This window comes from Zasmidium cellare (assembly GCF_010093935.1).
Source record: "Zasmidium cellare ATCC 36951 unplaced genomic scaffold M409scaffold_22, whole genome shotgun sequence".
Lineage (NCBI taxonomy): Eukaryota > Fungi > Ascomycota > Dothideomycetes > Mycosphaerellales > Mycosphaerellaceae > Zasmidium > Zasmidium cellare.
The window spans coordinates 1-22,061 of NW_022986966.1; the positions used below are offsets into that span (position 1 = coordinate 1).

The window sequence follows — 22,061 nt, forward strand, 5'->3', positions numbered from 1 at the left end:
AACCTAATACTATAAGAGAAAGAATATTAGGCCTAGGAGTTAAACTACAGTTATTACTACTATAATATAGTAGTAGAATAAGTTCTAACACCTAATTAGATAAAGGAAAATTCTTTTAGATTATATACTATCGCTTAGATTTTATTTAGAGATGTACATACTAGCCTAAGTAGGAGTGTTAAATAGTACAGTCTAGATAGGCAGGCTAGAATAGATACCTAAGGCATAAATACTAAGAGTTACGTAACTAAAGGGAGCTTATCTTACCTTAGTTCTCCTACTTCCTATAACTAACTAACACAATTATAACTAGGTTAGTTCCTGCTATTATTTATTAATTTAGTTACTTCTACTATGTTCGACACCTATATAAACCCTATAGAGTAGTCTTAGCTTAGTAGATTAAAATATTCGAGGTTAGAATAGAACGTATATAACTACTCTACTTCCGTAGATCGGTTCTCTATCGGGACTATTCGAAGGTCTCGACGTATATAAACTACTAGATAGTTACGTACGAAGTCTAATATAATAGAAGTTACGCTAGGGATAAGGCTAGTTACTCCGTAGACGATTACGCTACCCTCGCTAAAGTCGTTAAGTATAGATCTTAGAAGCTCGATAGCTTTTAAGTAGAAGCGTACGCGACTATATTTCCTTATATAAGAGGCTTTAGACAAGCCCGTATTTTCTTTAAAGTAGGTATATTCTAATAGAAGCTACTAGTAAAGATACGAAGCCGCGATAAAACCTAGGGTTCTTTTACTAGCCCCTTATAGTCTAATAAGAGCGATAGAAGCTTTTATATTATATCTCGAGCTCTTCGGGGCTTAACTACCTATCGCGGCTAGTCTCTAGGAATAGTAAGTATATAGTCTAGGATATCTAGCTATAGATAGTATAAAGCTAAGGCGGAGGATAAACGACCCGTATCTTAAACGTAATATAGTAATATCTATATACGGCGATTCTAGTAACGTGAAGTAAGGAAGTATAAGCTAAGAGGAGCTTATAGAGACTCTAGAGCGAGTAGCTTAATACGTAGATTTATAATTAAATACCTAGTCGTCCTCCTTAGCCTCGCCCTATCTATCGGAGAAAGATATCTCCGAAAATATAGGCGAGTACTAATACGACTAATAAATAACAAAATTTGATCTATTATCGCTTCTAGGCGTAGAGTAAAGTTATCTCTAATAGCTACTACCCGTCGGAAGCTAATAGGCGCTAGTACGGCTAACCGATATCCTATATAGCTATATTATCTCTAGTAGGGTTATAGTATTAAGACTAAAGATTAGTAAAGCCTATAGTAGGTATCGGCGTCGTAAAGAGAAGTATAACGGACGGTAGCCGATCTACTTACCCTATTAGGCGTATAGTAGCGAATACGTATATACTTAGTATTAGAAAAAGAGGGGCCTTCCTAAAGGATATATACACGCTTTAGAGAAGCTCTTAGTCTTAGCTATAACTAAAGATCCCGGTCTAGAGTAGTATTTTATAGAGACTATTAGTAGAGGAGTTAGGAAGAACGATACTTACTTTATAGCCTTGTAGATAGACTATAAATACCCCGGGGCTCTTAGAAAGAGATAGAGGACGTCTATCTTAGCTACCCGACTCGAGGGTTTTATACGGGATCTTAAAGGACTTACGCCGACTAAACTTAATAAACTTCCGGATACGTTACTTCCTCGCTCTAATTAGTAGGATACTATATAACTACAAGCCGGCGATCTTATAACAAAATTTTCTATACGAGATATCGCTATACTACCGAATACGCTACAGTTATTAGAAGAGTACTTTTAGTATATATATAGCTAGATACTAGTCGTAGAAAGACCGTATATCTATTAGCTTGTATATTTACTCTCTACGGACTAGAAGAACCTAAGTAATCCCGATATCTGCTTAATACTAGGTATCTTGTCCTATATTTAGCTTTCTAAGAACTTAAGCGATAGAAACTATAGTATTATTAATCTTACCGGGCTAGTATTAACCTTACTACTAAACAACGTAGTAGAACTGTAATATTAATATATATAAGTATTAATACTTCTTACTATCTCCCGTACTTAAGTAGGCAGGTTCGAAGACGCGTAGCTTTTAATTAGGACTATATACTAAAGCCGCGTTATAGTTATACGAACGGTAGGAGAGGACTAAGTTAGGTCTACAAATCGGACCTATATAGGCTACCTTATTATAGATACGCTACTCTCTACTCGACTTTATATCTAGCTTTACTTCTCGTCGAGGTAAATTGCGGAAGGTATACGTACTTTAGACGAAGATAGAATAGAGGAATAGAGCCTAGGCGACTATTACTTTAAGACGTATAATAGTCTATACCCTTTGCGAATTAACAGCTCCTTTAACTAGCTATTTAGGGTCGTCTAGAGTTTTGTACTAACTTCGAAGACAAGCTCTCTCGAAGAGCGATAAACAGTGCGCTAATAAGTAAGTTCTTATTATTACAGTCCTTATAAGCTACTAGGTAGTAAGGGAAAGCTACCTATACTACTAGGCTAAATTATACGGTATCTAGTCTATCTAGCTGTAATATTAGCGTTTTATAAATCGTCTGAATTAAGTCTAGACGTCTATTTCAAGATTACGAATACGCTACTCCCTCTATAGGAGTACGTAAAATTAACTATCTAGCCCTTTTATATTCTATTAATCTAGGAAGTTACGTTTAATATTATTCTAGACTTTCTCTAGGCGCGCTATAGTAACGGAGACTTTATAGTAAGATCGAGTATCGATATAATAATTACTATTATTACTAAGCTAGACGAGAAATATCCTTTCGAGTTTCTTAAGGCGAGGTGCGTTTCTCTCGGGTTAGCGCAATCCTCGCGCGATATTAGCGCCGACGGCGAAGCTATAATATTATTATTAGGCTACGTAGAGTATAGTTTATTAAATATAAGTAGAATAGGAGCTATAGACGAACTTAATCTAGCTTAATAGCTAGATATCGAAGCCCTCGAGTAGTAGGCTATAAGTCTAGTTATAATAGATACCCTCGATACGGAAGTAGATTAGGACGCGATAATACTAAATCTAGGCTTCGCTATAGGAGAAGAGATATCTAGTATAGCTATTATAGTACTAGATCTGTTTCTCTAATAATAATACGATCTATACCGTAGTCTAGTATTAAGATTAACACAAACTTGTTATACTACTTTCTATAGGCTAAGCTCTACTAATCTAGAAAGAAAGAGAGTATAGTATCTATATAGAGGCTATATTTTTAATATAACAGTACTAGAATCTTCTAGCTAGATTATACCTAAGCTAAGTAGGCGGAGGTTTACTTCTCCGGGCCTCGATTATACTATTCGTATATAATATTTTAAGTAATCTAAGTAAATCCTTTCGCCTACGACGATTAGAAAAGAGGCGGCTCGGCTAGATAAGTACCTCTATACTAGGGCTTTAATAATTATAATAGGTAATATAAGGCCTATAGTACGAATCGTAAGTATTTTTTATATATCGTTAAGTATAATACTAATAGACTAGGCCGTAGTAGGATCTAGTAGATTTATTAGTCGAGCTTATATTCGCTATATCCTCGATAAATAAGAAACTCGTAAGTATTTTAAAGCTCTAAGGATATACTCGTACGCTAATTTAGATCCTAGAGCTCGCTATATTTGTGTACTTTCCTACCGTAGAGTAACTTAATTAGGACTAATATACTAAAGTAATACTACGCTATCGTTATAAGCGGACGCGGAAAAATATAGCGTAGTATTTTTTAAGACGATTAAAGGGTACCTAAATACGTACAGCTCGGGGACGCTAGATCTCGATACTATTATACTCGCTACTCCTACTTAGACCTATATATCTATATCGTAACTTTTCGAGGACCGCGGACTAGCCTTACTTATTAAGAAGCCGCTCTTAACTAACGGTTAGGACGGTAATTAGCTTTTAGTACTATCGGCTAGGGATACTAAAGGTATATATATAGTAGGGTATTATCGGCGATATAGTCCTTATATAAAGGCTATTAAGCACGTTCTTAACGGAAAGAACTTAGGCGATATTATAGCTATAAATAGAGGTAAGTCTTATTATTATTAACCGTTACCCTACTTAATCTAATAGCGGTATAAGTATAGGTAATAAGGAAGAGCTAAGAGTATTTTAATATTCCCTAGTACACGTAAAAAGGGGCTAGTAGTATAGTAAGATAGTCTCTACCCTTAGAATTAAAAGAGGCTAACTAATTCGTTAGCTTTTAACAAACGCTATATACGACCTTAATATACTGCAGTATTAGCTAGGAGATATTATAGAGGTCTTCGTAATAGAAGGTCGAAAGCTAAGGCTATTTAACGTCGACTTAACCGTTTAGCTCTCTTTAAAGTTCTCGTTAGGGGCTGTTAGATCGTTTCTATTAAGCGAGTAAGTACGTCGACGATAGGAAATAGTAACTACTAACGTCTTAATAGCTTAAGCGCCTCTTATCTATTATAGGAAGCTAGTATAGGAGATAATCCTATCTTCTCTCGTACTAGCGTAGACTTCTTTACTATCTTTAGGATAACCGGCTTATTAAGTGTACCCTTATTATAAGTTAATATAGCTTACTTCATAGGCACCTATATCGTAACTAATATCGTTAGGACACGCTATTACTACGATAATAAGCCCGAACGAGAGAGGAATTAGAACTTTCTACTACAAGAAGATAAAAGCGTAGAAGATATATTAGATAGCGGTTCTGCTTTTACCTATCAATTGAGGCATTTTGTTACCGTTGCGCGAAGAGAGAATGAACCCAACTGTTCGGTAGAAGATAGATTGAAGGCGGTGTCGGTCACCGATGCTATATTTAAGAGTATCTAGATAGGCGGGCCTGTTTTGGTTGAAAAGGTATGAACTATTCTTGCTCTGTGTACAACCTTAAAGTCCAAATGTTTTCTGGTGTTTCTCTTTACTGCCCTCGCAAGTTAGTAATACTAGGATCCTCTGTGTAGGTCCATAAGCTCTTAACGGCGAAATATCGAGACTATATAGAGGTACACGGGCTGAGCAGGCTCACGTAAGATTCAGACGCCCCTGCAAGTTTTCGGAAGGAGGGCTTAATTGGCAGGTACGCTCCTCTCTTTAACCTTGAAAGTATGCTCGTAAGACCTCATGTTCCTAGTAATACAGCTCACGGCCCTTGTCCCCCTAAGACTATAGTGGGAAATAGATAAATGGACTGCCTCCTGCCTACAGTTCCGCTCTGTCATCTTCGGACGAATACTTTGCCGAAGCAAGAAAGTGGTTCGTGTCAACTCCTCTGTTGAACGATGAAATCTCAGTAAGCCAACGCTTGGCAAAGAGCCATCAATACGCAGTATTGACGTTTGGAGTTGTGCTTACAGGAGCAAGCTTCGTAGCCGGGTGTGATGGCGTAGGTAGGGCCAACAGGCGTTCAGCCTCGCTCCTGCCCCAATGGTCAAGCATGATAGTGTCCTGCTTCGAGCAACGTATTTATGTGAGTACTGTGCCTTTTCTATCAAACACTCCATGGGCATTTTGAGTTGGTCCTTCCTACAATGGCAAAGCCCACGATCATTTTGGTCCCCGGAGCCTGGCACAAAGCCCTCGAAAGCTTCCATCTACTTACGACACTACTGGGGAATCACGGATATGTCGTGGAAGCCGTTCCGCTTGCCTCTGTCGGCCAGTCTCTTCCACGATTAGGATTTGAAGAAGATGTCAAGAACGTTGCCACTGTCATTGAGAAGCATGCAGACCAAGGCTCCGACATCGTGGTTCTCTTTCATTCCTACGGTGGAGTTCCTGGTTCGTCCGCTTGCCGACACCTTCTGAAGTCCGATCGATCAGCCGTCGGGAAGGCTGGAGGAATTACGCACGTTGTGTACTGTGCAGCATTCGCCATTGAAGAGGGACGTTGTTTGATGGATGGGATGGGGGGCCAGCCTCTTCCGTGGTGGGTGTTCGACGAGAGCGAAGAATCCATGATGCCCGAGGACCCCGAAAATACATTTCTACAACGACATCGATGATCAAGAAACGCTCAGGGGCTTGGTGACCGGTCTGAAACCGCAAAGCTTCAGCGCATTCTGGGGCAAAGCGACGTACATGCCGTGGCTTTACGTGAACAGTACATACATTCTTTGCAGCAACGATAATGCCTTGCCCTTTGGAGTACAGGAGGGGATGATGATGAATGCGAAGAAGGCTATTCAAGCAAGTGGTGGCAGGGTAGTGATGAAGGATGTTACTTTGAGTACTAGTCACAGCCCCTTTATGAGCCAGCCACAGAGAGTGGCGGACATCTTGAGGAGAATCGCGGGCGATACAGTGTAATCATAATGTAGTCGCAAGCGATAGTCGTGTTCAGCAAGCTCAACACGATGCCCTCTTCTCCCAGTCGAATAGTGTGTATCACAAAAGGCATACGTGAACGTCTCTCGTCTAGCATGAGTTGTCTGACCGGAGTTCGTCCACTTTAGTGTAGCCAAGCACGTATCTTGTGTTGTTTTTGCTTTCTGAGCTAGAAGTAATGACCGGGTCGCCTCCGAACAGCTCACTGCTGGGCTGAAGCTGCCGGCGAATTCCTTCTCCGTAGGGCGCAAGGCGTCCTACCTTACACCAACTGTGTAACAAAGCGTTGGACGCCTTATAGTAGCCTCAGTGTGACGACAATGTCACTGGTCAGGACAGTCTACTGAGACAACATCAAGAGAAGCCTTTGATTTTTCCCAACAACTGAGACGTTTTCTTCCAATTACTTCACCCGAATTGACGACAATGGCTCAGGGAAAACCGTTTGGCAACTTGCCATCAGGCGCTACCTCGAACGTCAAGCCATATGAGCTACATATACCAGAGGCAGATGTACAGAACATGAAGAACCTTCTGAAGCTCTGTCGACTTGCAGGACCGGTCTACGAGAACTCCATGCCAGGCGGCAAAAGAACTCTTGGCGTACGACGAGACTGGCTGGCAGACGCAAAGCAAACTTGGGAGACGGACTTTGACTGGTCAGCTCTTTCATGAAATCCCCTTCGAACGAAGTACTCACCAGGGTTCAGGCGAGCGAGTGAGAGCCACATGAATTCCTTCCCAAACTTCAAAGCGCCAGTCGAAGATAAGACTGGCACGTTCGAGATCCACTTCCTCGCACTTATCTCCAGTCGAGTGGACGCCATTCCAGTGATCTTACTACACGGATGGCCCGGTTCGTTCCTTGAATTTCTGCCTATGCTACAGCTCTTCAAGGAGAAGTATACACCCGAGACGCTTCCATATCATTTGGTCGTGCCCAGTATTCCAGGCTTCACATTATCTGCCATGCCTCTTCTTGATCGAGATATCAGCCAGGGAGATGCTGCAAGGATTCTCAATAAGCTGATGGTCAACTTGGGCTTCGGCTCAGGCTATGTCGCCCAGGGCGGTGACATCGGGTCCAAGGTGGCAAGAATTTTGGCTGTCAATCACAAGGAGGCGAAAGGCAAGTATCACCAAGTATTCTCGTCTATAGGGTTCTTGCTAACACCTTCTCAGCTGTGCATCGTAAGATGTTTGAAACGCTCGATTCCAGTAATTTCAGAAACTGACGGAACGATTCACAGTTAATTTCTGTCCGATGGGTCGACCAGCGTCAGCTACAGACGACTCAATACTCTCCGAAGTCGAGAAGAAGGGGCTTGAGCGAGGTAATACTTGGAAAGCCGGTGGGAACGCTTACGCTCTGGAGCAAGCAACTCGACCCAGCACGATCGGTTTTGTGTTGAGCAGTAATCCCTTAGCGCTTCTTGCTTGGTATGCTGTGAGCCTTGCCAACCTTCCGTGACACTAACGCTCGCAGGATTGGGGAGAAATACTTGGAATGGACAGATGATCCGAAGCCCTCCCTGACCTCTATTCTCGAATCGTGCAGCCTCTACTGGCTCACTGGATGTGCGCACAGCAACTTGTGGTCATACCGCCATGTGAGATAGCTGTACCTCCACCAATCTCGATGCGACACTGACATGGCTGCTACAGTCTTTTGGCCCTGGCCAACTCATGGCCCAGGACGACCCCAGATATTACATTGACAAACCGTTTGGCTTCTCATACTACCCGAAGGAAACTGCACCAACGCCAATATCATGGGTTGCGACGACTGGTCGTCTAGTCTGGAGTAAGGCTCATGATAAAGGAGGGCACTTTGCAGCGCTAGAGCGACCGAGTGAATTTGTGAACGATCTTGAGGCCTTCATTGGGCAGGTCTGGAGCAGAAAGTAGTAAGACCCCAATGCAGTACGCTGTGCGAAATTCATGTCACCTGCGTGATGCGCTATTCATTCACTTCATGCACGTGCTCTGACGTCATTACTTAGTTAGCCAGGTGCACGAACTGTGTAGAATCTTCCGGTCGCGCTGAGGCTCAATCTCTTCAGTACTTTGCTACTCGCCATTCATCAAACCAAGCCAGTTGCTGCAAAGTTTTGTTTGGCTTCCTGCACGCCTTTGTTGTCTGACGGCACCGCGCGCCAACACCGCCAACCTTCTATCGCTTTGTTTCAGTCCAAACACTTTCAAATTCGAGGTCGACCAACCGAGCCCACAGCAGCTCTCTACCAACACTCTGACCTGAGAGGACAGTTATGGCAGGTCTCAAAGCAGCCGAGGCGAAAGATGTGGAGATACCGGCCGCAGACGTTGGTAAAGAGATGGATGACAACTTCGACGACAGCGATGACAGCTGGGAGACATCCGAGAGTGATGGCGACACCTGGCCTGCTGATATTCAGGTGCGAGATCTTGGAAACAGGGCCATCTACAAGGTAAGGGTCCTCTGCCCAGTAACATCTGGCCCGTCGCTGCGCTCTCATCTGTATCACTAACACGCCGACATAGTCAGGTCAAGACAGCCTCGCTTTCATGTCCACACTGATCAAGTGCGGTACGAATGACCTCGATTGGATCCCCCAGTCCGTCGTGCTTCTCAACGATGCCCTCTTCCAACAGGAAAAGTCTGGCGTCAACGGCTGGGCTTTCTTCTCGTTAGTGCCTTTCCAAGTAAGTTTGAAAGACAACGATGTCCGAAATTGGATGGTCTGAACACTCTGACACCTTAACGCTCTGCAGCCTGAAGCATACGAGTCCAAAACCAGATTTCTAGCTGGCCCTTCCGCCTACTTCGTGCCATGTATTCCGCCCGAGGAAGCCAAGCAACGCTGGAAGGAGGCCAGTTTCGAAGCGAAGCTGCAGCTCTCCAGCGACACATTGCTCTGCCACTGGGTCGATGACTTGACCGAAGCTATGCCAATCTGGTCCTTCGATTCACGCAACGGCAAGACACGTAAGATCAGACACTGGCCTCCGGCCGGACTGCTCGAGCACACTGGCTACGCGGATCCTGCAGTTAAGAACGAGACTGGCAAGCCGCAGGGAGTTGTGCTTGGTCTCGTCGGTACAGGAGAAGCTACGCGGCTGTTCTGTGGCCGTGCCGATGAGTGCTACGATCGAACCTCGTCTGACGTGGACCGCCCTGCGAAGTCACGAGTCATCAAATTCAAGGAGCATCAGCAGTGGATGTCTGACCAACTCGTCTCAAAGAAGGAGGACGATGTCGCGGCTTGCTTGAGGCGCTTGGAGGACATTGCGACCACCGACATCATCGATCGCCCACAGACGATCACTTACCTCGAGGCAAGAGCTTGGATCTACAAATCTCCGCTCAAGATTTCAAGGTAAGAGGGAAGCCATAGAACTCTGGAGCGGATCTGAGCAGTAATGGGCATGACATTTGGCAGAATTGATGCGGACAAGAGACTTTCCATGGCATGGCACCTTCAATCACGGAGTTTCGAAGCACAAGCATAGGCAATATACCCTGCTAAGAAGTCTGTATGTTGCGAGGCAGTCCTGTCTTTGCCACTACAACCTTTCTAAGGCCCTCGATACGGTTGAATTGGCCAACCAAGCTTCAACTTCTGCAGCTGCAAGGCAACGAACCTGGAATAAAACCTCGCGATTCTCGCCTCGCCACCGAAATAGAAGAGATGCGGATGTCCAGCAAGCTTCGCATACCCTTTAATCTCCCCTTCGTCGTCCAGTCCCCAGAAGTCGTCCATCTGTGCAGCGATCTCATGCCCGACGATCCCTTGTGCGTCTTTGCGGAAGTCATGTTCGAACCCGGTACACAGGACGATGAGGTCAGCGTCGAGGGTACTTCCATCCTCAAAGAGAAGTCCGTTCTCTGTGAGCTCTTTCACTACCTCGGGTTTCATCTTGACTTCCCACTTTATGATCCTGGCACAGTTCCCAATATCAATATAGTGACCACCAAATCGCCCGTACAGATGATTGAACAGCTGTCCGTAACGCTCTGTCTTGAAACCGGCTGCTTCCAAATCATCCCAAAGCTTCGGATTGGCCCGAATACCAGCCCATATGTGCTTGTTAGCCAGCTCGCTCAGCACTTTCAAGGGCTGGGTGATCTGCTCGCGGTCGGCCTCTGCCACAGGCTTGTCGAGGTTGTAGTCAGGTTGATGAGCATATACTAGAAATTGACCTGGAATCACCCATGTTTTTCCGCGCTGTACCATCGTGGTGTCCATTCCTAGATTGGCCATATCCTCGGCGATGTCATGTCCTGTATTCGCGGTCCCGATGACGACTCCTCGCTTACCGGCAAAGTCGTTTGCATTGTGGTAGTCTGCGGAGTGGATGAGCGTACCTTTGAAGCCGCTCCTCTTAACTTCGTGCTCTGAAGCCCACGCTGGTCGGGATGGGGTTTTATGGCCTGTACCGATGGAGAGAACAAAGTTCTTGCATCTCCACTTCTGATCGCCATTCTTTCCAGATGTACTCACCGTCCAAAGCTGGTTCGCACCATCCCATGAGGCGGAGTCGACCGAAGTAGCTTCTTGAACATTGATCGCATGTTTGAATGCCCAGTCTTTATAGCCCGCCCCGATTTGCTTCGCTGGTAATAGTGTTGGTTGATCCGGCTTCCACGTACGTCCAAATAGGAGGTTTCAGTACTCTCTAGTGGTATGCCATTTCAACGAATCGTATCGGTGTGACCATGAATCACCGATAGATGGTCTATTGTCAAACAAGATGTAGTCAACACCCAAAGCCTTACATCGACCAGCAGCTCCGAGGCCACTCTGACCACCACCAGCGATGATGGCATCGTAGATATGGTCTTCACTCTGAATGTTGCTATTGTCGTGGCCGCTTTTTGGTTCATCCGGATGGCCATGGCCTTCGTAGGACTCAAGCCACGATCGCACCATCCAAATCTTCCACATCCCATCCACTTGTACGAGCGACACGACAGCAGTACACCTTCCCACGAGCTCCCCATCCTTCACTGCGAAAGTCAAAGTGACGTCAATCCAGCTATTCTCCACGACTTGGGGTTCTTTATGCGATAATTCGAACTCGGAGCGCCCTCTTTCCTGACTCAACTCTGTGTAGACAGCGTGGACAACATGCGGCGAGTAAAAGGTGCGGAACGTGTCGGTAAAGGCGAGCATTTCTCTCCAAATGATATTTTCAGCGAGATGGTCTTGATCCAAGCTGTTCATGTATTGACCCGCTAGGATGGCGATTTTCGATTTATCGACGTTTTCTGAGAGCTGGCTCTTTGGCAACGAGCCGGGTATGTTTTCCAAATTCGCACTTGGATGGTAGGTCATCTTTGTATTAATGGTGCTGCTCCGAGAAGAGGAAGAAGAAAGTGAGGGGTTTGAGAAGTATCGGCATATAGCTCACGCTGGTAAGTAGTTACTTACTTATCCAGCTGACGTGATGGTCCCGACGTTGTATGGAGTATTACGCGGCTGAAAAGTACAGTAAGAAGAGCCCTGTTGCTGGAGCAGCTCATGCGCAAGGATGTTGGCGGTGTATATTCGAGACTGGATTCACTCGGTCTCGCTCGCAACTTTGTCGTCTTTCGGCGAACGAGGCGATGATTACGAGGCTCTGGAGGAATCTTCTTGCAGAACCCACTGGAGCAGCAGTACAAAGCCCTGGTCCTGCTTGTATGAAGGATTTGAATGGGCTGAAATGTTATCAGGCTGAAAAGTGAAGTCGAAAAAGCTTGGGGGCCGTCTTGGGATCGAGCTGCGATGAGTCAACATTGAGTTTCATTCACTGAGGCCTCTCCCTGGGCCATCAAGGTCGAAATCTCCCAGCATCTCTTTCTCATGATTCCTGTTCGTATCTCAGCTTTATCTTCTCCGCTTCAACAGTGTGAGATGCGTCTCCAAATGTCATCTCCGTTCATGCCCAGCGTATGTGTGGCACAGTGGCATTCCCTTCACGGCCGGCATCGCACAGGGGGGCACCAGTTGAGAATCATGGACACAGCTTGACAGGATTCCATGCTTTTCGCCATGAACACGAAGAGGATGGATGATGTCTACGACTCTGCTACCCATCCACGTCGGCATCTATCGGCGTTTGACCGACCCCTGATCCTTCTCCTCTCAATCCGATGCCGCTCTCGGTCCAGTTCTGCCCCGCATACTGGCGGGGAGCTGTCACAATGGCAAAGGTATCGGACCGTGAGGTCAGAAGAATCGGGTAGACGTCCGTTGGTCATGTCTTTGCTATTCCCTTCTATATCGTCCGTCTGTCCTCATTCACTCCCCTGCCTCTCTTCAACGATCGCTTTGAGACACCAACACGATGACGCTCGCCAAGCTCACGAACAACCGCGCCGTTCAGATGCTGAACAAGGCCGCTGAAGGGAAATATGGCGTTCTTGGAGTTGTCTCGTACAATTTGGAGACCGTGGTGGCAGTCATCAAGGCCGCAGAAGCGAAACGATCACCAGTCCAGATTCTCCTGTTCCCGTGGGCTCTTCACTACTCTCCGCTCTTCATCGACCTTGCAGCCAACGCCGCACGAAAAGCCAAAGTTCCAGTCACAGTCCACATGGACCACGCCCAAGATCCCGAAGTGATCAAGGTCGCCTCCCAGATCCAAGCTGCAGACGGCACGCCAGCATTCGATTCGATAATGGTTGATATGTCACATTTCGAGAAAGAAGACAATTTAGCAAAGACGAAAGAGCTGGTGGCTTTGTGCCATGCGAGGGGAATCTCCACAGAAGCTGAGCCGGGTCGCATAGAAGGAGGAGAAGATGGTGTGAAGGACACTGCCGAGCTGGAGGGCATGATGACAACCGAGGAAGAAGTGGATGATTTCATTGCGACTGGAATTGACTTCCTCGCACCGGCATTTGGGAACGTACATGGAGACTACCATGGTGTGGAGAACATTCATCTCGACTTCGACCGGTAGGTAACCGAGGGCTGGTATGATCTTTTTCGGAAACTGACCCACATTACAGGCTATCAAACATCCAAAGAAAAGTAGGAGGGCGAGTGCAGATCGTACTCCACGGCACGAACGAGTTCCCTCCCGACATCATGGCCAAGTGCATCGAGCGAGGCGTGACGAGGATAAATGTCAATAAACTGGTACTCTCAGACTACAACAAATATGTGGAAGAGAATACAGGCGAGGTGCCGCTCACTCAGTTGATGGAAACGGGGACGAGTCTGATACAAAAACAAACGGAAGCGTGGATGGACGCTATCGGCAGCAGTGGGAAGGCTTGAGGAGACCAATGTATCATTTGATAGACATTCGATTCAGATACTTCAATATGGAGCTCTACTGCTTCTTCAACGACTCTGCAAAGTCTTCCACAGCCCCTTTGAAATTCTGATCTGCAACAAATCCCAAACTCAACGCCTTGGAAATGTCGAAGGTCGTCGGCCAACTATCCAGCATAGCTTTGATCTCCGGCGAAGGCTTCTCCCTCTTCACCAACTTGACAGCATCCTCGCCTCCCACTGCCCTCAATGCATCCAACATATCCTTTACCGTAGATGTAATCCCAGGAAGCAAGACTTGTCTGATATGCGGTGGCAAGCTGTTCCCGTCCAATGTCAAGGCGTGCTTCAAGTTTCGAATCAATGTCTTGGGAGAGCACAGCCAAGCTTTGAAATCACCATCACATGGCAGAACGCTCTCCTTTCCTTGCAGCGGCTCTCGAATGATTCCACTCATCCAACTCGAAGCCGCTTGAGTGGGCTTGCCAGGTCGTACAGAGATGGTCGGGAAGCGGAGAGTGAAAGCATTGATGTAGCCACGACGATTGTAGTCGTTAACGATGTACTCGATCATGGCCTTTTGCGTGCCATAGCTACCCTGTGGTGTAGGTACAGTCTCCTCGCTGGGAACTTCGGGTAGCGGTTGCCCGAAGATGGCTGTCGACGAAGCATAAATGAACCTCACACCTGGTAAGGTGGCTCGGATAGCATCCAGAAAATTGATGGTACTCTGCAAGTTCACACGATATCCCAGTTCGAGGTTCTCTTCTGATCCTGCTGACATGATGCCGTGGAAGACATACATAGCGTCCAGGTCTTTGGACAGTACAGCTGATGGAGACTCGTAAAGATCGGCCTTGATGGGAATGGCGTTCTGTTTGTTGGAGGCCGCCGCTGGGATTGGTGGCTCGAAGATGTCCGCCAGAACCACGGTGTGATTGTCGTTGAGAAGATATTCGGCCAGCAGTTGACCTACGAAGCCGCCGGCGCCTGTGATGAGGATCTTCATGATGGTGGGTGTATTGGAGATGGGTTTTGACGACGTAGCTTCGTCTCTTCGGAAATGGAAGGGGATCGTCTGCTGCTATAGCGATCTTGTTGGCAACACCGAGAAGTTGACAGCGAAGGGATACTAGCTTCTTCAGGCACTTTTCTCACTCTTGTCGCGGGATGATTCTGCTCACGTCAAGATCGGAGAGCATCATCCGAATGACCCCCAAACGAAGCTACCCGACCTCGCTTCGGAGCTATATGCTCCTGGCTGAACTCGGGCCAACATTCACCGAACCCGTCGGCCGTCGGCTTTTGCTCCTTCCTAATCAGGCAGCCCGGTTTTCGCTCCACCTGCCATGCCTTTACCGATCCACTTGCCACGAGCGCCACTCCAGTCTTCACTCTCCCCGTGGAGACCCCAACTTCACCATTTTGCAATTATCGTGTCATGCGGTGTGGGTCGTCCGCTTCTACAGATCCACACTGCTGAGCATGTGAAATGGGGACGGCAAGGTGAGGCGGCAGGTAGGACGAAGTCTTTCCATGCTTTTTCATCTACGCGGGTGTACTCTCTCCTGAACCTTTAGATCTCTCACTCGACCACTCCTGCAACATGGTGACCGACTCAAAGGACTCCACGGAGCTGAATGAGATCCGTACGAGCATCGACAAGCCGAGCATCAAGGATCTGGACAATGTCAATCAAGAGCAAGCGGCATACTTCTCGGACTTCGCGACAAAAGATGAAGAATGGGTCGAATATCAGAACAAGAAACTTCTGCGAAAGGTCGACGCTCATTTGCTCCCGCTACTGATCCTGATGTACCTGTTCAACTTTCTGGATCGCAGCAATCTGGCTCAGGCACGACAGGGAACGCTGGAGGCGGACTTGGGCATGAAAGGGACAGATTTCAACTTGGCCACGTCAATCTTCTTCATCGGTTATCTTTTGATGCAGCTGCCTTCGAACATGATCATCACCCGAGTCCGCCCGTCGCTTTATCTGGCAGCAGCAACTACAGTAAGTCTGGACGAGGACCTCCCCATGCAATATGATCGGATAGCTAATATTGTTATTAGCTTTGGGGCGTGGTCTCAACTTGCAATGCAGGCGTTCACAGCTTCAAGGGCTTGGTCGTAGTGCGTTTCTTCCTTGGATTTGTAGAAGCTCCCTTCTTCCCCGGTGTCATCTTCTTGATGAGCTCTTGGTACACTCGAGCTGAATTGACAAGACGTGTTGCTTGGTTCTATGCTGGAAGTTCGTTAGCGAACATGTTTGGCGGTTTATTGGCCGCCGGAATTCTGGGCAATTTACATAATGCACAAGGAATTGCAGGATGGAGATGGCTATTCGTAGGTTCTGGCAGAATTAGAAAGGAGACCGAGCTGACAGTACCAAGATCATCGAAGGGACTATCACTATCGCTGTCGGCTTATGTGCCGGCTTCTTCTTGCCTGACTATCCAGCCAACACACGATGGCTGAACGAAGAAGAGAGAGCGTTTGCAGCATGGCGACTTCTACAAGACATCAACGAAACCGACGAGACTCGCTCCTCCAGTGTCTGGGATGGCATCAAGATGGCACTCAAGGACTACCGACTCTATCTGTTCACTCTGCTGCAGCACATGAACTTGCTATCTCAGACATTTCAGTACTTCTTCCCGAGTATTGTTGCTACTCTAGGCTTCGGCAGCATTGAGACTTTGCTGTTGACAGTGCCTGGTACGTCGGCTCACACGAATCACTCGAGAGATTGTGCTAATTCCTCTTTAGTCTGGTTCGCTACCTTCCTTACTTCCGTTGTCGTCACATTCACGGCCTCCAAGACCAAGGACCGCTCGATCCATATCATCGTGCTCATGCTTGTTGCCGCAATCGGCAACGCCATCGCCACAGCCACGACAAGCCTCGGGGCCCGCTTCTTCGCCATGTTTCTGATGCCAATGGGAGCCATTTCGGCTTTCACCATCATCGTGCCATGGATCGCCAACTCCTTTCCTCGACCTATGGTCAAGAGATCTGCTTGCGTTGCGATCGCCAATATGATTGGAAATACAGCTTCGGCATACGGCAGCTACATGTATCCGAGCTCGGCAGCACCGCAATACATCCCTGGAGGCAGTGCGAACGCCGCCATTAGTGTTTGCGTAGCGCTTGTAGCACTGCTCCTGCGGGTCTTGCACCAACGAGAGAACAAGAAGCTAGAGAAGGCAGAGCTGGAAGCCGCTCAAAGTGGCGAGGCAGCGGAGGAGCAGGACAGAAGAGGAGTTGGATTCAGATACGTGTACTGATTGACGATTAGACATAACGACATCTATTAGGAACCATTCTATCGGGCAGAGTTACTTCCACGCCAAAATTTGCACCTGCGTCGACGAGAACCACGCGTCTTCCGTGTCTGCCCATTTATTGACTGCTTTCAACGTTTCTCCGATCTCATCCTCAGAGATTCCAGCATCAAGCCAGCTCTGATAGAATGGCTCACCCTTCTTCAACTGCCCAGCACCACGATTCGCAAGCCACACTCGGGCTTCACGACCAGTAAGCATACTGGCTGCACCGCTGACTTCGACCTTCTCATCGACGTCGAATCCTCTGCGTCTGAGTAAGGCCGGCATTTGCTGATTCGTCGGCGTATACTTGCCGTACGCCTCGCCCATATAAACTCGATAAGCGTTCTCACCCCACAGCTTGTCGAGATTGAGGGAGGACGGGTAGAAATGTTGTGCTACACCATCGCGAGTGGCCAAGATGCCTCCCTTCTTCAGGACCCGGCGAATCTCAGCAAGCGCTTGCAGAGGCTGATCTGGTGGTGGCAGGTGGCCAAAGACTTGGGAGCAATAGACGATATCGAACGTCTCGTCGTCGAAGGGCAACGTCTTGAGGACGTCACCGTACTGGAAGACTACCGACCCTGGGCCTTCAGTAGGGATTTTTGCTTCCGACGCCAGCGCTCTCGCCTTTTCCAGCACTCCCTCTGAAAAGTCCACGCCAACGATTCGTCCTTCAGAGGCGTACTTGGCGAAGCCGGTTGTAATGGTTCCTGGGCCACAGCCTATGTCCAAGATATGGTGAATCTTCTGAATGTGAGGCAGTAAAAACCCTCCGTCAACTTCCGCCGTCCGGAGCAGATGTGTCGCGAGCGTGCTGGCGGTGTGGCCTTGTTTATAGGTATGCGTGGATTGGGCCATGGTGAATTTTCTCCCCTAGAATCCTTCCTTTTCATGCGATAAGACTTGACGTTCTATTATACATGATCTTGTGTTTCAGCTTTATGTTAAGTCCGCTACAGCCAGCGACTTCGGCATCCTCGGAACCGTAGGAATGTTATGCATCGTCCCCTTGACTTCGAAGAGAAAACTTGACGCCATAGCCAAATCGGGTAGTGGTCAAATAGGCCAATCGTGTTGTGTCTTATTGAGGAGCTAATGCAGGCACTAATGCTCTCTACTGGTATCATGTTTAGGGGTCAGGGAAGACTTTCGTACTTAGGAGTTCGGATTGGTGGAGGCCTTGTCAGAAAATGTCACCATTTCCACACTACACTGCGTGCTGCCATACCTCAAATCTATTCTTAGTCCTAGTCTATGTTGCGGTGCATACTGAATGCGGCATCGTAGCTGCGGCAGGTTATTCTTGAGTCATTCAAAGCGGTATCATATAAATTACGCTTTCTCAAGACGTAACGTAGGTCATTATCTGGGTAATGTTTGCATGGAATTGAAATCCTTGAAATTGGCTTGCGAGGGGATCGTAGGGACGTAGTAGGGAATGTCCGGTCTCCCTATGTACTGTGAGCCCATGCGAATCCTCTCCGCCACAAACAGCTTCAGATCGGTAAGGGAAACTTGTCCTCTGCACTACCGGTCGATCGATTATGTATGTAGCAAGTGAGCAATGGTGCCCATACCGGCATTCGGTGACCAGCTTGTCCCTAACCGAGTCTAGAGGAGGACAATAGCTTGCATGATCACATGCAAGCACTTCCAGACACATTGATCAGCTGTCGTCATCGCGTCCCAATTTGTCTTCATCCTTGGATTTAATTCCCGCAACCGGAGGTCTTCGGACTCCACACTCGTCCTTTCACAGCTTGCACCATGTACGACACAGTTCGTGGGTCGCTGAACACAGTATGCAGCGTCCTTGTGCCAAAATTTGTAAACATTATGGGCCCATAGCTTGAACGTATCGCACATTCCGAGGTTCTTGCCTGCCATGAGTGCTTCTCAACCGCAGTAGGAGGGCTTTGTTCTCAACCATAAGAGTGCGCATGCCTAGTACGAGGTAGGAAAGGCTGGGTAAGGCTGAGTTTCGCCACTCGGCTGCGGAGGTTCGGACACCGGTGGCTTTTACCGCTGCAGTGAGTTTGCTGGACCTCGTCATGGGCAAAGATCTCACTTCGGGCAGGAGTCCAGTGATTTAAACCTGCATTGGGCAAGAGTGTTCGATCGAAGTGCATGGTAGCGTTCATGCAGATACCAAGCTTCACGGCTACCATGCCGTTCGCCACGTTGCATGCCACTTTGTATGCCGCTCGCAAGATCCCCACGTGCTAGACGCCTGAGAATCAGTCGCCAACTCATAGCATGCCACTCAGGGGCCGATGCTATGGTTCAAGCTACCCTTTCTTAGTTCGCAGTAGCGCTCGGGGGAACAACATTTTCCTCATCGTGCTGTTGGTATCTAAACCGACATGAGGGCAGTTTCCGGGTGCAGGTTACCCACAAGGCGTGAATTCTATGTCTTCATGGACGCAGAGGAATCCTTTGCTGGCGTGAGGCAACGTAGCTCAGTAAGGGCTTTGCCTATTCAGCGTGTGAACCATGCGACCAAGAAGACGTCCATCAACATTGCCATACGTTTATATAGGAAAGATAAGGGGATATCTATGACCACGGCTTGACTAAATAGAATGCTATGAGGTACAGATAAGTCGAATAACTGCTGCTACTCGTCTCAAGACCCGTATTCCAATGACATGTGCTGGTTCTCATTGGAAACCATATCAAGCAGCAGCTGCATCAAGCGAAATCTTCTCCATGCTAGCCATCTACTACCTCAATGAGACTGTCACCCACATGCCGGAGGAACCGCTGTCGGTACATCGCTCGAGCAGTTGCCTTTGCGAATGAAACATCGAAGTGCCATCATCATCGCTCATGGCCGTCTCAGAGATGGGGAAACCCAAGGGCATGTCCGAAAGAGAGACATATAAAAAGTCTCTCCACAACTCATCTCCTGTTTGTAGCAGCATTATCACCATAATAAGTCACTCGTCACACTCACGGATATCTTTGTGCCATCAAAACATATCTATCATGAGGTCCTCCTTCCCTGCAGCGATCCTAGCGATCGCGTCTACAACCGCCATGGCCGCAAACACTACTCATCCAAACTTCGTTTTCATGAAAGATGTCACGAGCCCTCATGTTGACGATGTGTCCCAAGTCTGCTTCACCTTTGTGAGCGATGGTGGCTTGGCGGGGTTCTACTACACGTTTTCTCCCCCCTGAGGTACCAGCACTGGCTACGTTGGCGATCATGGTACTGTTTGTGTTCCTACTGCAACTGATGGAGGGGCTATGTATATTGGAACGAACGTAAGCAGAAGTTCCACGGTAGAGAAGATTTGCCGGACTGACTTGGCGACTTCGGGCAGAGCGACCCAGGCCCCGGGGCTACCAAGCTCGAATGCTTCTTTCCAGCGACGGGCACTGCCAACTGCGACATCTCACTCGTTGATGGATACTCTGTCTCGGTTGGCTGTGTTCCAGCCGGCGATAACCAACTCATCGGTTCGAACCAGAGCCTTCTCGGACACGGCATCCCTTGCCCCGATCAGCAGGGTCCTTACTGTATCAACACTGAAGGATACGCTCCGAGCCAGTCTGACGTATTGCCGTTCTTTCAGCAAGGAGTACAGGTCCGTAAAGATAGCTGAATGGGTGTTGCAGTTAAGCTAATTCTTGTAGAACGGCAACAACTACTGCATCTGGGACAGCTGCGCGCAAGATTACTATTTCCCAACTGGCACTGGCCTTGATTGCTTCGTTACTGCGTAGAACAGGAACGTATTTGCATCTCAGAGTGCACCTGATAAGGCGGAAGGAGAAAGGAGACAAGGGGGTTGGAAATCGCTGGAAAGTGAAGGATGCCAAGACTCACACATTCGTTTGAAGGCCTGTTATAGAGTAGTAGATAGATATAGTATCAAGCGCTTGATCACACAACCTTCTTGCCCTTTCCAATTGTTTTGTCCATTCACGGCTTTCTACGGCCCCGAATACCCGGCGGTTCGGAAAGCCTCAGCAAGGCTGACGGTCGACCTCGGCACGAAGTCCGGGTGTTGTCAAATTTAAAGAGGATCCTCTTCGCGGGCGATCACAATCCTTGCAAGTCCTCAACATGAAAGTCGTCATCACCCATTGGGTCCATGAAGAAGTCACAACATTTCTGGGATCGTTCGCGCAGGTCAAGGCACCCACAACGCCTGGCCAAGTATGGCCTCAAGACAGAGTCCTCCTGGAAGCAGCGGATGCAGACGCAGTAATTACATGCATGGCCGACAGCGTCAACGAAGCATTTCTAAAAGCCTGTCCAAATCTCAAGATCATTGCTGCCACTTTGAAAGGATACGACAACTACGACGTTGAAGCCTGCAAGCAACACAATGTTCAGTTAACTATCGTCCCGGACATCATAATTCCCCCGACGGCAGAGCTCGCGGTATCTCTAGCGCTGGGTATCATTCGGAATGTTCGACAAGGTGACGAGACAGTTCGATCCGGTAACTTCACTGCATGGAGGCCACTGCATTATGGGATGAGTCTATCTGGTGCCGTGGTCGGCTTCGTCGGAATGGGTAATCTCGGACAGGCTATAGCCCGCCTTCTGAGCCCGTTTGGCGTGTCTGAAATGGCTTACTACGATCAAAGTGAGCGGCATACACCTGAGGGCTGGTCAGGTCCTGCCTGGAAACGGGCAGGCTTGCAGACTCTTCTAAGCAGCTGCGATCTGATCATCGTTTCGTTGCCTCTGCTCCCTTCCACTCAACATCTACTGGACAGCAAGGCTTTGGAAAGTCTTCGTCCGGGGGCATACATAGTCAACATTGGCCGAGGGTCAGTCGTTGATGAGAATGGAATACTGGACGCGCTCAACTCAGGAAGGCTTTCAGGTTATGCTGCGGATGTGTTTGAGTTCGAAGACTGGGCGCTTGCTTCGCGGCCAAAAGACATTCCTCAAGCTTTACGACAACACCCGCGAACTCTATTCACGCCACACCTTGGATCAGCAGTCGATAACGTCAGAAAAGAGATGTCAATGAAGGCGGCTGAGCAGGTTCGGTCGTTGTTGGCGGCTGAGGTGCCTGAGTTCGCGGTTAATCAGGTGAAGCAGGTCTAAGTTTGAGCAGCATAGGTCTTAGGCATGCAGCTACGG

The 22,061-nt window shown here is 47.8% G+C and overlaps 9 protein-coding genes across 9 annotated transcripts; 6 read left to right on the forward strand and 3 right to left on the reverse strand.

The window, feature by feature from the left end:
- Positions 1 to 5,579: 5,579 nt before the first annotated feature.
- Positions 5,580 to 6,053, forward strand: M409DRAFT_55707 (uncharacterized protein; the record flags this gene model as incomplete). Its single annotated transcript, XM_033813076.1, has 1 exon — positions 5,580 to 6,053. One exon carries the CDS (start codon positions 5,580 to 5,582, stop codon positions 6,051 to 6,053), a length of 474 nt encoding a protein of 157 aa, XP_033666173.1.
- Positions 6,054 to 6,801: 748 nt separating this feature from the next.
- M409DRAFT_55708 (uncharacterized protein) lies at positions 6,802 to 8,283 on the forward strand (the record flags this gene model as incomplete). The annotated part of the gene is made up of 6 exons (XM_033813077.1): positions 6,802 to 7,034; positions 7,086 to 7,518; positions 7,558 to 7,566; positions 7,604 to 7,815; positions 7,862 to 7,985; positions 8,041 to 8,283. The coding sequence occupies 6 exons, from the start codon at positions 6,802 to 6,804 to the stop codon at positions 8,281 to 8,283; spliced, it is 1,254 nt and encodes a 417-aa protein (XP_033666174.1).
- A 1,649-nt stretch (positions 8,284 to 9,932) lies between these two features.
- On the reverse strand, positions 9,933 to 11,582 carry M409DRAFT_67165 (uncharacterized protein; the record flags this gene model as incomplete). Its single annotated transcript, XM_033817287.1, has 2 exons — positions 9,933 to 10,972; positions 11,084 to 11,582. 2 exons carry the CDS (start codon positions 11,580 to 11,582, stop codon positions 9,933 to 9,935), a joined length of 1,539 nt encoding a protein of 512 aa, XP_033666175.1.
- A 1,105-nt stretch (positions 11,583 to 12,687) lies between these two features.
- M409DRAFT_24138 (uncharacterized protein) lies at positions 12,688 to 13,625 on the forward strand (the record flags this gene model as incomplete). Its single annotated transcript, XM_033807104.1, has 2 exons — positions 12,688 to 13,301; positions 13,355 to 13,625. The coding sequence occupies 2 exons, from the start codon at positions 12,688 to 12,690 to the stop codon at positions 13,623 to 13,625; spliced, it is 885 nt and encodes a 294-aa protein (XP_033666176.1).
- A 55-nt stretch (positions 13,626 to 13,680) lies between these two features.
- On the reverse strand, positions 13,681 to 14,631 carry M409DRAFT_24139 (uncharacterized protein; the record flags this gene model as incomplete). The annotated part of the gene is made up of 1 exon (XM_033807105.1): positions 13,681 to 14,631. One exon carries the CDS (start codon positions 14,629 to 14,631, stop codon positions 13,681 to 13,683), a length of 951 nt encoding a protein of 316 aa, XP_033666177.1.
- A 597-nt stretch (positions 14,632 to 15,228) lies between these two features.
- On the forward strand, positions 15,229 to 16,909 carry M409DRAFT_24140 (uncharacterized protein; the record flags this gene model as incomplete). Its single annotated transcript, XM_033807106.1, has 4 exons — positions 15,229 to 15,636; positions 15,696 to 15,968; positions 16,016 to 16,340; positions 16,392 to 16,909. 4 exons carry the CDS (start codon positions 15,229 to 15,231, stop codon positions 16,907 to 16,909), a joined length of 1,524 nt encoding a protein of 507 aa, XP_033666178.1.
- Positions 16,910 to 16,960: 51 nt separating this feature from the next.
- M409DRAFT_36923 (uncharacterized protein) lies at positions 16,961 to 17,809 on the reverse strand (the record flags this gene model as incomplete). The annotated part of the gene is made up of 1 exon (XM_033810639.1): positions 16,961 to 17,809. The coding sequence occupies one exon, from the start codon at positions 17,807 to 17,809 to the stop codon at positions 16,961 to 16,963; it is 849 nt and encodes a 282-aa protein (XP_033666179.1).
- Positions 17,810 to 19,990: 2,181 nt separating this feature from the next.
- On the forward strand, positions 19,991 to 20,683 carry M409DRAFT_24142 (uncharacterized protein; the record flags this gene model as incomplete). The annotated part of the gene is made up of 3 exons (XM_033807107.1): positions 19,991 to 20,083; positions 20,281 to 20,544; positions 20,594 to 20,683. 3 exons carry the CDS (start codon positions 19,991 to 19,993, stop codon positions 20,681 to 20,683), a joined length of 447 nt encoding a protein of 148 aa, XP_033666180.1.
- A 343-nt stretch (positions 20,684 to 21,026) lies between these two features.
- Positions 21,027 to 22,025, forward strand: M409DRAFT_36955 (uncharacterized protein; the record flags this gene model as incomplete). Its single annotated transcript, XM_033810648.1, has 1 exon — positions 21,027 to 22,025. The coding sequence occupies one exon, from the start codon at positions 21,027 to 21,029 to the stop codon at positions 22,023 to 22,025; it is 999 nt and encodes a 332-aa protein (XP_033666181.1).
- Positions 22,026 to 22,061: the final 36 nt, after the last annotated feature.